The sequence below is a fragment of the Cygnus olor genome, chromosome 2, assembly GCF_009769625.2.
Source record: "Cygnus olor isolate bCygOlo1 chromosome 2, bCygOlo1.pri.v2, whole genome shotgun sequence".
NCBI classification, from domain to species: domain Eukaryota; kingdom Metazoa; phylum Chordata; class Aves; order Anseriformes; family Anatidae; genus Cygnus; species Cygnus olor.
Genome location: NC_049170.1, coordinates 137,338,073 through 137,353,644, shown reverse-complemented (window position 1 = coordinate 137,353,644; position 15,572 = coordinate 137,338,073). Strand labels below are relative to the sequence as shown.

At 38.7% G+C, this 15,572-nt stretch overlaps 1 protein-coding gene across 10 annotated transcripts in view; it reads right to left on the bottom strand.

Moving 5' to 3' along the window:
• The window catches only part of CPQ (carboxypeptidase Q), a 192,508-nt gene that overhangs the window by 58,862 nt on the left and 118,074 nt on the right, over positions 1 to 15,572 (bottom strand). For 6 of the 10 annotated variants that reach the window (XR_005816634.1, XM_040546594.1, XM_040546598.1 and 3 more), the window contains one exon: positions 6,483 to 6,684. Coding sequence is in view for 7 of the 10 variants with exons in the window: in XM_040546594.1 (XP_040402528.1) it covers positions 6,483 to 6,684 (202 nt within the window). In the remaining 3 variants the exon portion in view is untranslated. Of the gene's footprint in view, positions 1 to 1,534; positions 1,692 to 5,074; positions 5,541 to 6,482; positions 6,685 to 13,137; positions 14,302 to 15,572 lie in introns of those variants that run through there. The other 4 variants (XR_005816635.1, XR_005816636.1, XM_040546599.1 and 1 more) reach the window with 4 other exon arrangements.

Genomic DNA, 15,572 nt, shown 5'->3' with positions numbered 1-15,572 from the left:
CATTCAAAATGATAGAGAATTCACCACGACTGCAAGTGGCTTCTGTAGCTATCTAACCTTACAGCTAGGTGTTTGCTTTCTTTCACTTTGAAATTTTTTGGACTCGGACTGAATTGCTAATGAACTATTTTTTAAAACAAGGCAAAAAGGTGGTGTCATTAGAAAAATCTGTTCCCAGCCTAATATGTATGCTGTGCCTGAGTCATCATTTTGCATAAACTGGCATACCTTTGCATAAACTGAAAGAGATTTTAACATCTCCAGCTTCTCACTGTAAGGTACAATTTCTAGACTTTCAGGTCTTCCGCAGTTCTTTTGTGATCTTGCTCTCACTGAAATGCCTCTTATATTGCATGTAGTAAAACGGCTTAATGCTACCTGCTAGTAATAGCAGCATTCACCCTTGCTTGAGTTGACCTTTCTCTTCTGAATATTTCTATCTGTCTCTAATAAACTACTCTTAAAACTTATTACTACTATACAGTGGGAGCTCATAGCTAAAGTGGACTTAAGAAAATTCATTTATAAGTAGCCTTAATTTGTGGTAAAATTAGTGTGAATGAGCAGTTTTCAAGTATTAGCTGTAATCATGAAATATTTTGCCCCCAAAATGACACATTATTTTTGCTCTAACAGAACCACCCTGTGCCCTCGTGTTAGAAATGTACATGCTCTAATGAGAAACAGATTATAGGAGCCCTGTTAAAACTACCAGCAAAATTTGCATTTGGGCACTATGCCTAATCTCCTAACGCAATCCCTCTCTCCAGCAGTATTATCCCAGCTGAATATTTGCATGTCTTGTGTCTAGTCTACATCAAACAAACAAACTTGCAATTCTGATGCTTCCTGCTAATTATTAGAAGTAGTTCAATATTCCAATATGCCAAAACAAGAATCATGTCCAAGAAGAACAAAGGTGGAAAGAACTGTATGTAAAGTATGATCAAGCTTGTCTGGTAGTCATATAGCACAGCTAGTAAGAAAACATACCATAATCTACAGACTAGTCCTTTCATTAAACGATTAGCCTTAAAGACTTTATTAGCTTTATTAAAGGTAGAAAAGGTCATATGAAAGGCTAATGTAACTGAGATATTATGCTAAACTATGAGCGTTTTAAGGTATCCACCTTCATAAAAATTTGCAGCATATTAAATTCATTTAATTACTCTAGAGCAATTTCTAATTTGAAAAGCCTATTTTTATGGAACAATGATAAATTAGAGCATAGTTGAATTATTTTACAGATTAATACACACGGTTCGAACTGCAATCAAGATTTTAAATGGTTCTAATACCTGTAGCTCTTATAGTAGGTTCTTTAAGTGCCAAGCAATTAAAATTGTTCTCTTAGCATACCGGTTTAATTTAATACCTCCCAAGTTGCAGAAAATTTGACTTCTGCAGAGGAACACACTCATTCGCTATTTCCCTTTGAAATGATAAAATATTTAAAAGGAAACGAATGACCTGGAAAAAGCAATATGATTTTGCTAATTATCATACAACAGTGCTGATATCTCAGACTTACTAAGATCCAGACTCAGGCAAGACACAGATGCATATTTTAAGTCCCTTCCCCTTCATTTCCACACAAAAGCGAATCAGGCACGTGGCGGCTGGCTCCTGGTGGCAGTGGTGTGCTTCAGCACATTGGAACTAACTCAGCAAGTACAGGAATGCAGCACCTATGGAGTATCTAAAATGATCTAAGTACTTGGATATGATGGGTAAGCTAATTTCATGAGTAGTGTTTAGATTTGTTCAGCTTTTTGCTCCATGAGCAAGCAGGAGACATTCCACTTGTGTTAGTCACTTGATGAAATAACTGGAGCTCTTCATGCGATGCTCTGCACTAAACAGCTCGGATCACAAATCACACAAATATTATAGATCAAAGTGAGGAAGTTATGCTTAATGTCTGTATTTTTTCAGGAAACCAGTTTTTCTTTCCTTCATATTATAGGAAGATCTTTGTAAAATGAAACATTCACTACCCCTGCACAGCCAAAACAAAGGCTCCTCAGCACTGGTCTGTGAAGTCCTAGCCTAGGAGAATCTGATTTTTCTTCCTTTTTCTTACGGTTGCTATTCTTCTGCCTATAAAAAGAAGCTTAGAAAGTGGATCCAAAGATTGCCCAAGTCTGCAGAGACTATGAAGCAGGTATGCTGAGGGACAGGACTTCAAGCATCAAAGTATTACTTCCAAACAGTGATACAGCCAAGAGTTAACGGAGTATACCCACTTAGAATTTGGGAAATAGCCTATCCAACTCTGTGCCCAGCTGGCAAGCCCAAGTCAGAGTGTTTTCCTGTTACACCACTTTCTTAAGCATGCCTCTGGCTGACACCATGCGGAAGATCAGGCTTGGCTCAAGCACGCAGGCAGGCACGTGCTGGTGTTTTGTGCTACAAGGACATGTGAGGATGGGAGGGACAGGGGGCAAGGGTCTGGAAAAGGAGAGGAACTGAAGGACTTGACCTCTTACGTGATAAGAAAGGAAATAGTGCATGTCGAAGTCCAGCATCCAAGGGCCAAAATAAACCTTATTTTATATGGAGGTAATAAAGAAGCACTTGAAAAATTTAAAAATGAGAGAAATGATGTATGATAGTATTTGTTTGCCAGCTCTGGGAAAATGACTAATAGATTGGGTTAGCAATGAATTTTTGATTTTTGTAGAAACATTAAAGTTAGATGAACTACTGGTTTATTCATTTCTGGAAAAATAATTCCTCCCCTCATGTAATGTAACAAAAAAGCAAGACCCTGTCACTGTGGAGACAGAGAGAGCAGGAACAACCAGCAAGGTACAGAGTGACACCATAAAAGGGAGTTTCATCTTTAGGTCCCTGGTTGAATTTTAAATAGAAGAGTTGCCACATGCCTTCTGAGAGTTGTTTGATGTCCTGGGTCAGCTTGGTCTCAAATACAGCTCAGTTCCTCATGGACAAGTGTTCCCATCAGAAGCACTGCAGCAAGAGATAACCTCCCTTACAAGCCCTGCAGAACTTGCACCCTTGAACCAACCCTCTGGAAATACTTTATCATAGCACCTTTCCCTTTGCCAAAATGGGGCAGCACCTGTTTTCTTCTCCTCTGGTACCTGAAGCTGAACTAGTGTTCCTTGAACACCATAATACAAACATAATCACCTTATTCCCCCTTCTCAGTTTCCAAAAGCTTGCAGGGACAGCTGACCCAGCCTCAATGCTATTACCTTAGGAATTGGTTTAAATTACTTTAGAGGCAATCTTGTCATCATCGGGTCTTGCTTTTTTAACAAAAATACTGGTCTAGCTGGGCTGGCTGAATGGCTTTTTAACCCTTTCAGACACTGAACAAGTCTGCTGTGAAAAAGCATGTACAGAAGCCAAACCAAGCCAAAACCAAAAAGAAATCAAGAAATCAACCTGTCTCCCCACCTGGAGAATATTTGCAAATCCTGGTTAAACTTGATTAGGTCATAGTGTGGGAAAGGAACACCTGTATGTGCAACAGTTTAGATGCATGCCAAACTAAAAACAAATACATAATTGAACCCCTACAAAGAAAACTGTGGAAGTTAATTGCATAATTAATAAAGAAGTGGTCTTAGGATCAATGATCACCTCTAAATGTAAAACCACAGCATAAAATATACCAGCACAAAAAAAAAAAAAATTCATTTGATGTCTGCTCCATGAAAAAGCAAAACAAATGCTAAACAAATATTTTCAGTAGCCAAAAACTGGCTATCACTACAAAAACACAGCTACAGACATTCCTCATTGCTGGGCTGAACTCTTCTCAAAATAATCAAATGTAAAGGCCACTGATGGAAATATATTTAATACCCTGCAGACACAAAGCATTAAAATGTGTTCGGTGCAGGTCACCTTGCTTGTACTTTAGGGATGTTTTTTAAGCTTCATTCTATCGTTTGCAAAGTGCTCTGAACTCATCTAGCCTCTTTCATCCTTAATTCTCGGAGTAGTCACCACCTTTTTCTTGCAAAAATTTACGGAACATTACAAAGAACTTTTCACTGTATGTCCATTAAAAATAAAAATGTTGGGAATTTCAGAGAGTAAGATGCTGGAGTTGCTGTGGCTGTCTCAGAAGCAGCTACGAACAGCTCTGAGAGCCACACGTACTGTTGTGCTCTGTGGGTCTTTCCACCAAATGGAGCAGGAGGAGCAGAATTTTAATAGTGTCTAAAAAGTTGAATCTGAGAATCCATTTAATACAGCAAAAGAGCAAAATGCTAGAGAAATGATGTCAGAAACCATTCTCATTGTTCAAGAAGTACACCATATTTTCTCTAACTGTTGCAGAAAGAAAGCCACCAAGTGTACTTTCAAGAAAATATTTAAATAAAACTGATGAAGTGTCAACACTTGACTGCTTGTTTGAATTGGACAAAATTATAGAAGCTGTTCAATTTGTTCCAATGTTATTATATACCATAAGGACTCATTCGAGCAGTGAGAATACTGCAGACAAGGCGTGAAGATTACAAGATGTCTTAGACTTCTGCCTGGTACAGTATGAAATACAATCCAAAGCAGCAGAAACGTTTTTAGTGGAATTAATTCCTTTCCATCAGGGCTCAGCGGGGAAAAAAGAATCACTGTTCCTTATGCTGTAAGAACACTTTGTTATTTGCTTAACAGGAAGTTAAATGAATCGAAGCTTCAGACAGCAAAAAAACCCACCCCACAATCAATTAATGTGCCAAATTTTTAATAGGAAAGCAAATCATATTCATTTTAAAACAGACATCTCAGTGCTGGTGTATTTATATTCTAAGACCTAAGGTGTAAAGTGAGCTAATAGGGTATGGCATTTTTCATAGCTTATCCTTTCTGAAGACACCAGAGTCTTATCTGACCACTGAGACCCATGCTGAGAGATCTGGGCTCCCTCTTTTCCTGGGTCCTGTTCCTGAGAGCAGGGTCTTATTGAACACAGCTGAACACCATTATTTAGCATCTTCTTCCATGATCCACCACCCACTGGCTGGAATTACAATGCAAGTCCCCAGTTACTGTCTGTGACATCCCTAATGTGCTGTCCCCAGTGTCTTACCTAGGAATTTCTTCTGACACACTTGCATTTTCTGAGTACCAGCTGAGTACAGACAGTGTAGACACGTCAGTCGGAAATTCTGGACCACGTGTCTTTGCACAGGCATTTACAGGCTACGGAGGACGATGCACATCACAGCTACAGCCTCTCAGCAGTGCTTACAGTCTCGCAACCCAGCACAAGGTCCTAATGCACATGTGAGATGCACAAGCAGAGCCTAGGAACATGAGTGCACATCCGTGTCACAGCTGTATGACATCGCACTGAACAGCTAGAACATCATCTGCAAAACAGCATGCCAACTGAAGATGAATCTCTGGCTGTTTAACAATATCCATTCATCCATACTTCTTGTCCAGCATAGAAATTTCGCATTGAAAATTAGACTTCCATCCCTTTAATGAGGTAGTCGACGTTATGGTATCTTGGTACACCCAATGTGAGCAAGAAGAAAAGAGTTCTGCCACTAAACGAAAAGAATAAAATCCACAACTCACCGTGTCTTCCACAAGACCAGGTAAGAAACAACTCAGTTAACCAACTACTAAGACATTCCAAGCATATATTAACTACCAGTAAAACTGGCATGAGAAATGCACCAGCCTACTTCAGTCATAAAGCACCAAAAAAAAAGGACCTTAAAAATTTAAAACTGACCATAATTTTTTAAGTATCAGTGTTATGAAACATTTTTCTTTGCAGTATTATTTCAGAGTGGAAACTACCGCGGAAATTCACTAAGGCTTTACCCAGGCTGGCCTCTAATTGGGACTCTCGTGCTCTGTAAAACCCTGTGCAGCATGGGGTCTCCTGGCTGGGGAGGCTGCCAGTGGGGGACCTCTCTCCCAGCTTGCAAGCCTCTTCACCGACAAGCTTCTCCTTACCAGGACACAGATATAATACTCTGAATAAATCCCTAAAACAATTTGAACTTTGCAGAATTTTACCTCTTTAGCCCCATAACATTTTAAATGGCAAGTCTCAAAAATATTGTTTCTTCATATAAATATAAAACAGTGGAAAAAAGCCCCGTATTTCAAAGTTGAAATGGTAATAATAAAAAAGTTATTTGTTTTGCATTGGAGAATTCCCCTCTGCCTTAGTTTACTATTTATAAACCACCAGTCTGGGATTAATTATTATAAATCCTTAAAGCCTAAAAGAAGATTTTAGGCATGTTATGCTATACATAATCTATACCGTTATTAAACTGAAGCTCAAATACCCATTATGTCCTATTTTTGTTGGCTACCTTTTAACATTGCTGCATTTTATCTACGGTAAATATTATTCCTTGAGGGGAAGTGCTTCCTACTATCTTCAAACCACCAAACTCCCAGAGCCCTGCAGAAACTCCCTCCCAATGTGCCACTGCATGGAAAGGGTTTTATTTGCAAAGTACTCTCACCGGGCACCCCGTCCCTCATCCAGTAATCGATGTCTGTTCCATCTGCGTTGTCGAAAACATCTGTAATGTTGATAGGCAGCAGCAGAGCCATGATCTCTTTGATGATGTCACGAGCTTTAGCATTTCCAGTAAAAGCCAGCCCAGATGGCTTGAAGGTGCCCTCATCAGACTCCATGACGATATCGAAGTTGGAGATATTTTCCTAAACATGTAAGGAAAGAACATACGGGTTTGTGATTTCTATTTTAAGTGGCAGCATATATTGGATTCTACAAGTCACTGTGACAGCATAACATACATCTGTTTAAGGATCAGAGAAATGCTTCCTGTGATTGTACATAAGCATAAACGAAGGGGTCTAATATTTCTGTATGAAAACATCACAACAGTTCAAGTTCAGTTATGAGGCATCAATACTTTGTAGAAGCCACAACATGACTGGCCAGCTGTCCCCAGCTACTTGGGAACTTAGGAAATAAAATCATAGAATCATTAAGTTTGGAAAAGACCTCCAAGATCATCTGGTCCAACCATCACCCTACTACCAATGTCACCCACTAAACCCTGTCCCTAAATACCAGTTGGGTATCTCAGCTTTCACTTGCAGCTCTCACTTCCTTCTCAGAGCCGCAACTCCAGAAATTCTGGTGCAGAGGTGAGGGTATGCAGCCCGGTCAGCTTTAAAATTAGACGCATGCAAAGCTTGCTTAGACTGTGAAGGACATCCCACTTGACAAAAACAGCTGTTGCCTCTTCAGAAACATTTAATTTTCAATATACCATGTAGTCAACTGACTTCAGTTAGAGGACTGAAATGCCAAGGTTCCTCCTGACCTGAAGGAGTCATGTCTGTTTTAAGGGAAGTTAGCGTTTTGCAAGGTAAGCCCTTACAGGAAACATGAAATGTTACGTTTTCATGTATAAACGGCATAATAACATTTGCTTTTAGTCTACACCTGGTAGATTCTTTTTAGCTTAAAGAATAAAACTTAGCATCCAGAGCCATTTATTTGCCTCTTGTACACCCAGAGCACTCAATCACAAGGGTCTAATTGGAATAAAGTACTTACAGACTTTACACAAAGGAAAGTTTCCTTCTATTTGAGAGCTACATAACATTTTTTGCGAAGTACAATAGGCCGGGTCAGGATGAAAAAAAAATATACTTCAGACTACCTTGAATGTGACCAAGAGAACCTACTCATACGTGTAGGGGACTGTAGATTTTACTCCTGTGCCCAGGCCTGATTCTAAAATTTTATGGCTGTCAAGGGTTAGTACAAAAAAGTCACTACAAGAGATAAGTGATACCGATGAGTAACAGATCCATGTCATTAGCAGGTTATACAAGCCTACAATTCAGTAAAGAATTTCTTCACATTTTTTTTGGATATAAAACCGCATATGAAGTACAGGTGGCTGTGAATATTGCACAAGTATCAAAACGTGGCCCAGCAAGTTTTCAAAAGTTCTTTACAGAATTTGTCAAGAGTTGTGTTTTATGCTCGTCCTTACCTGGACACTTCTCTTTTGAGAATATGCTCTAACATAGCAGAGGTTACTCACTAATTCATTTCTAACTTAGAAACAGCCATTAATAGAATTAATATCAAATCTTCGCAAAAGAAGAAACAACCATCAATGTTCTAATAACTTAAAATAACCAATCTATCTATCCACCCATCTAACTACTTGAAATCAAGGTGAAAATAACTAACACTGCCACCAAATTGGCAATCACCATTATTATACAATGAAAAAACCCCTACATTTTTTCAAAGAGTACATGTAAGGAATTAGGATACATCTAAGCCTACCATCAAATGCAGTACTACAGGTCATGAGTCTCAACATGAAATCGTGATTCGCTGGCTCTTTCGATGTGGTGGGAGAGAAGCTGGCCAAGAAAAACACACTGTACTGTAAATGGGACAAATGACGTTAAAAAATTGCAGGTACAACAGAAAGAATATTTCAGAATGTAAACCATCTTTGTGTAATAAATCTGAATAGCAAGACTTCATAATCTGCTAGTATTATTACTGTAGTCTTCGATTGTTTTCTTTCTCATATAAATGTTCACATGTGTTTTTAATATGAAACTGAGAAAGCAAACCACCCACGATACGTTACACCATATTCTTCCTCTGGAAGAAAGCTGTTCAATTCTTAGAACGTGCGGGAGTGACACGAAAACAAAATGCTCTTGGGAAAGAAACTAGATTCATTAGGGGACAGAAAAGAAACAGGTCACAACTACTTGAAGTACCATGTGTCCTTGAGAAAGTTTTTTCCCTATTTTGCCTGCTGGAAGATAGGATTAATTTTAAATCTATTTACTGTTAAGTATGAAAGTAGCGTATTGCAATTTAAAAAAAAAAAGGGGGGGGCGGAGTTGCTTTCACTATACCTGCTTTTGTATATGTGTATTAGCATTTCTACTTCTATGGAAAGAAATACACACTGAGAAATATGCTACAGTGAAGATGCATCTTTTGTCCTTTGCACTTTATGGTGCAGGGATAACTGGCACTTATCAAAGCAGGCTGAGACAGTACAGTGCTCCCTTGGCTAATTCAAGGGAACAGGAGAACAAAACAGGAAGATTTTATAACATAACTGTAGGCTCAGCTGTTTCTTTCATTTTTCCCCATACTGAATGCATCATTTAAACAAGCATTTTAAACTCAGTACACTTTTTTTTTTTTTCAGAGAGTAATCCCATTTTCTGCATCCTGGTACTTTGCCACTTCTCTTGGCACATACCAGAAAATTGTATCTCGGTGGCGTAACCTTCTACCTAATTCTCTGAACTTCAAACCAGACTTTTATTCTTTATCTTCCTCTGACTTGGTCACAGAATAGGTCACTTCTCTTTATCTTATCGTGTTTAGCTCTTTGACTAAATATCTAAATGAAACATTACAGTAAATATTGCACGGGAAAATTGGCTTTTTACAGGTTGCTATTTTTATTGAATATGCAAATAGGCATATATCCTTGCCTATACTTATCCTATTTTTTATTTTAATTTCTTTAATTTCTGTTTTAGCTATAAAATGATTTTTTTTAATCTGTCAAGCAAAACCAAAACATAGGTGTTTCTCATCTCTAAGGTAAACATGTGAAAACATGAAACTGCAGTAAAATCCTTTCAATTATGAAAAAACACCTTGCCATACACATGACAAACAATTACTGCTACTTCTGTTGGTGAGAAACACGTACCATCTACAGTTGATGCTGGGAATGCCAGTCATACAGGTAGCTACTCATTCCCTCAAAATCCCCATAATTCTTACCAGATGTTAAAACTAGACTCCAACATCTCATGACTAACCTGAGTCACTAATGGCAATTCCTCCTACCCAGCTAAGGCAGTGAGATATCTGTAAGGATAAGGGAGGGAACAGCTATCCTAAAAGCCTTTGGTAATTTGGGGCTATTTAAAACAGTGTTATAACTTGTCCCCATTACTGGTTTTATTTTTAATTCCACTGAGAAAAATCATCACTTTACAGAAAAAATACTGAAGTTTTCAATGGCAGAGCACTGTCCTTGACTAATGGTTAATTTGTTCCAGTAATAAGGGACATCAGTTAATCTGACAGTGCATTTTCAGCTTTTTGTTATTGATTTACACCTTAGGAAACACCAACACTTGTATTCCAGTATTTGACTCACAGCAGTTTGAAGCCAAATATAGCAAGGCAACGACCATGATGTAAAACTTATGGTGCAACGACAGCCGTCCTGCTTGCATTACTTAGAAGTGTGTTTAAATCGACACCCAAGTTTGTTAGGCTGACAACTAGGACTATGAGAAAGTCAAGAGAAAACACTGTAAACACCTAAGTGGATGTGACAGCTGGAAAAGAAGAAAAAAAAAACAGATAATATTCGTAAGGATTTAATAATATAAACATGGTGTAGTGCATTTTTGAGTTGCTGTTTAGGATCAAGATTGTTTAATGAAGCCAACAGCATAAATAAAAATACAAGAAAAAGCAGACCAGCTGTTAGGGAGCAGAGATGCGCCAGCATCCACATGTAATAAACACAGCTATGAGCACAATCATACAGCTCAGACCCTTTTTGAATGAGGACAGGGAAAATCGGGAACACTGAGAGTTAGAAATCTTTGTAAATCACCGTGTCATTCTATGGGAGAAAGTTGCTGTAAGGATGAAGATTAGCACCGCTTTTGATAGATGATAAGGTATGAACATGACCCATGCTTTTCCTGCCACACTTTGTGGGAAAGTTGTCCATAAAAAGTCCGAGGATTTTATGGATTGTTCTCTAGTTTTAGAGTTACAGGGTAGTGACCTCCGAGAAGCCAACAACAAAAGTCCCAGTAACTTCAACAGGCTTGGAGCAGCATTTGGCCATGTACTTATTAGCATTTCACTCACTATAAACATGCTACTAGCACATCTTGCCCTGTACAATACCGCTGCTGTTTCCTCTGCAACCACTTGCCAGCAGTCACAGAGATCACCATTCAGGACTGTGAGTTCCCAGGGATGATATACAAGAAAAAGCAGGCAGCTCTGAAAACAGCAGCATGCCAAGCAAGGTACGCATCAGATTACCTGTAGCCTTGTCTTCAGACTCTTTTTTTTCTTTGACAAAGAGGCATGTCAAAGAGAAGTGCTCTTCCTGGAAAACATACCATAACTTAAAGCCTTTTACTGTTCAAATACAGGGGAGTCACACACTCCCTGTGACTCTAAATGACTGATCCCTTTTTGAAAAGTTTCAGGTTTTCATTTGAAAACAGGCAACACTGCCAGTATTTTCTAATTAAGGGTTGTGGTTTGAATCAAAGATGATTTTTCCTGATGTATGCATTTTCAGCAAGCAAATGACTACTTGTGTAACTTTCAAGAACAGATTGATTAAAATACATCAGCAACACCTTAGAAGTTAGCACAGCATGCAGATCTTTAATGGTTCTTGTTTTTACACAGAATGCTTTTAGGTTCTGATCTAGATAAGAGGTGCAACGTTAAAAAGAAGAGAGGTCACTGAGGAGAAAGTTCATCATGGTGAGCCAACAGGAGGTGACAGTTTTGTGTGTCCTGCACATCTGCGGGGAGTTTGGATAGAAGGATCCCACCTTTCCTACAGCACAACTTCCCAAAGTACTGACGACCAGTGGTTGGTCTGGAATACGAAGGCAGAGGAACAGCTATCCTCAAAAGAGGTCTCCTTTAAGAACTCCAGTCAGCCTTGCACAATGACAGAACTGGCGGAAGGACTTTGAGGAGGAGAAAGGACACCTACATTGCCAGTTTGTCCTTGGAGGCCATTCCCATACATACTGGGGCTAGCTTCACAGATGAAGCTTACAGATAATAAAGACTTAGTAGGCATGTATGTGTGCGTGTATGTATGTGTATATATGATTCTCTCTCTCTACACTGTTTAAAATTAGTTGTTATACACATTTAATTACTGAATTAATGCTCTCATAAGGCCTAAACAATCCTTTGATGAGCAATATCATTTTTAAGGCAAAGCAAGTGACAGTTGTGGAGGCACTGTATTAAATAAATACTAAAACAAGTCTACGGACTTCATCTGTTGGGTTGCTGTTCATTTTGTGTACCTGATGTAATACAAGGAGCCTAATGTTTCCTTCTGGACAGTACAGGCCGACACCCCACCAATTCAGAAGTTTCAGACGGCAGCTCTGCTGTCTGCTATGAGGGAAAGAAAAGGGAGAAAACATACAAAGACAGAAGTTTGCTGAACACTGGACATGTACAAAATTTGCTCAGATGGAACCAAGATCAGGCAGCCAAGAAACACACTGCCATGACCGATTCTGTGTCCTCCCTGCTTCAGGCAAGGTAAGGAATCAACAATTCTTTGTGTTTTAGCAAAATCTGATTTTCTCTGCAGTTTTCAGTAGCAGCATGACACTTCTATATTAAGAATTATGAAATCCTGCTGACCTAGAACTGGTATAAAATATAATTGTATAATTATATTAGCTTTCCTGTGGTGAATACAATCAAGGATGCTACTGGCTATTAACTGAAGTTCTGAAGAATACAGTGCAATTATTTTCTATTGGTGTTTTGTAACTGAACCCTTCTCTTTTTATTCGTTTCTTCCATTTCTCAAGTTGGCGATTCACGGCAGAATGTTAAAATAGCGCTATCAGCCCGATCTCCTAGAGATCTCCACATTAGGGTATTTGCCTAAATCAAAATGGAGGACAACAAAATGACAGGGAAGTCAAAGAATTCTCAAAATAAGTACTCAAAAAGCAAGGAGGTTTTGTGACCAAGGGCTTGAGGCTTCAGAGGCTCTTTTTTCATTTCTATCTTTCTGCGTCCTGTGCAGTTGTGTTTTTCCCTTTGCTGAAATAACCCTGTATCCATAACTAAAACAAATTGTTTTCTGTTCATTTTCTTGTTTCTCTTCTTTAAACCCTTCTTGCTTTTTAGGCATTGTATTGCACAAATCTAAACTAATAGAACATAGAAAAAAATAACATGGTTATTGTTAATTTGCTAAACACATCCCACATTCATCATGAAAGAAGGCATCCAGAGAGAAGACCAGCAGCATTATTCTTTTGTGTCCTGTTTAAATTCAAATCAAAAAGAAAACCATCGGATTCGTCCACAAAGATCAGGTGGTATTAATGAAGTTTATTATGTGTGGTAGTGTCCACAGGAGGCCTCATGTCCAGCAACTCATGGTGCTATCTCCAGCACAAACACAACATAAAAAGCTAGTCATAGACCCAAGAGCCTCCCATGTCTTTTGAAGGTAAGACAAGAGATGGAAATAGAGGAGATAGAGTAAGGGCACAACAGGACAGAAGTGGTCAAAACGAAAAGCACTAGTTTTAACTTCTGATTACAGAGAATATTTCCCGAGAACAGTTAATAGCCAAATGGTCAACACATTTCTTTGGGATAAAAGAATCCATATGCAAGTCCTGGATGTGTTTGGTTCAAATCACTCACAAACACATCTCACATTTCACCAGAGTATTTAGTATCTTGGGAAATAATCAGAATGTTGAAATCCATGAGTTGTCTGAAAACTCCCGTTTTGAGGAGCCAATCTTTTCTGGGGAAGAATCATTTTACCTGAAAGCGACAATAATTTTTTTGGATATTTGCTTCTTGGAGAAAGTAAGTCGTTAGTAAATTACATGATAAACCTCGTGTAAGCATCAACAAAGAATATTTATATTAGCAAATTTCAGAAAGTCCTATCTTTATGCCGACCCAGTTTGGGCAAAATAGCAGACCTTCTAGGTAATAAACACAAAAAGGAAACCATAGAAAACACTGATGATTAATATCTTCCATAAGGTCAAACCTTTCCTAAAGTTAAATGTTAATGTTAAAACAGTATATGGTATGTGCACCAGGAATTTAGTAAGTACCGTAAACATCATTAAGGCAGCAATAAAAACATGCAGAAATATTGTAAGAATGCTTTCCCTAATACAGTTTTAAATAAATTTATAACACATTAATGCCTCCGATGATGGTAACAGAGTTACTAAAGCAAATTTGAATTTGGCCTAGTATCTCTTTATCTGCTAATTACAACATGTATTTGCTTTCCTGGGAGATTGTATTCAATATTTCTATTCCAAAATAATTACCTGCTATTCATAGTCCCTTAATTCAACTGGGTAAAAACTGGTAACCTTGTGGTCATGGTACATGTATCTTTGGCGGAGACCAGTCCAAAGCAATGAAGTGAAGCGAGAACAAAGGGCCAACACCAGTCGCAGCAACTTGCAAGATAAATGCAAGGTGCGCGTCTTCGGCCTTTCCCTCTGAAAAGCGTAGAGTGACAGATACATTTAAAACAACAAACTGCAGAAGTCTCTACCAAGGCAAGACACTTCATTACATACAATTCCTTCTCCCCTCATGAAGAAAACATAAGAGTAAACGTGTGAAATACTTAAAACCCTACTGGAGGGCACTCAGGTGCTGTTGATGAAGGGTGTAGGAGAGTCTGTACAGAAGAGATGCAATGGGAATCCCTCCAGAATTATTAAACCACCTTCCTGTTTCTTCCATGCAACTTGGAAAGTGGCAGTTCCAATATTTCCTATTTTTATAGTTATCTATATTGTCTATACATTAGAGCCCTCCTCAGCAACCAGGTCACACAACTAAGCACTGGGCAAAGACTTTAAATGTAGTGTTGTACACCAAGATCTGGAGCCTGACTTACACTTAGATCCTTTTATTTCGTTACCCTTCATCATGGTAGGGAGTCTTTACTGTAAAGGAAAATCAGGTCTATTTCCAGCCTAGGATTAGTACTGGCCACCAATTAAAAGCAGTGAGCCCATCAATGGGTGTTTTCTTTGGGAGCGAAGGTGCTGGTGATTCCCCTAGGAGGTTTCTATCCCAGTCTAAACCAGGCAGGTTTTGTGGGATGTACTGGTGGGTGGCAGGTACCCCAGCACTAATGGAGGCACTGGCACTGCTGGATGATATTTGGCTCTCAGCTCTTGGAAGCGTCTTGGAAAAATCATACAAAGGGAGCAATAGATGAGGGCTGTGAGAGTCCCTCCAGAAAAATATTTTATAAAATGAAAAAAATAGTTGCATTAGTAATTTATGTGACTGAGCTTACCCTAACTGCGGTTGGGCAAACACGCTTTTCCTAAGCATCTATTCACTGAATGCTGTCACAAACAGGAGACAGGGTTAGGCTGTGCTTTGGTCAACCCAATATGGCAGCTCTTACTTTCTGATAAAGCTCTTAACAGCTGATATACCCTATGACTCGTTTTAAAAAACAGACACTGCAAAACTGGGCTCTACAGAAATACTTGAGAGTGATACAAATAATGCAATTATGCAGGGATATGAGTTAATTATCTGCACCATAGTAAAATCACCACATTGCTGCTATCTGTTATTTCTGCAGTAACTTATTACTTGTACAACAGTGGCAACCTACTATGACAGATGAGGAAGAAAGACCTGAAATTAAATTGAAAGAAAAAAATAAATAAGCTGCAAAAGTAAGAGTATTTGTACTTGTCCAGTACTATATTGTCTTCATTTCTTCTCCTCTGCCACATTT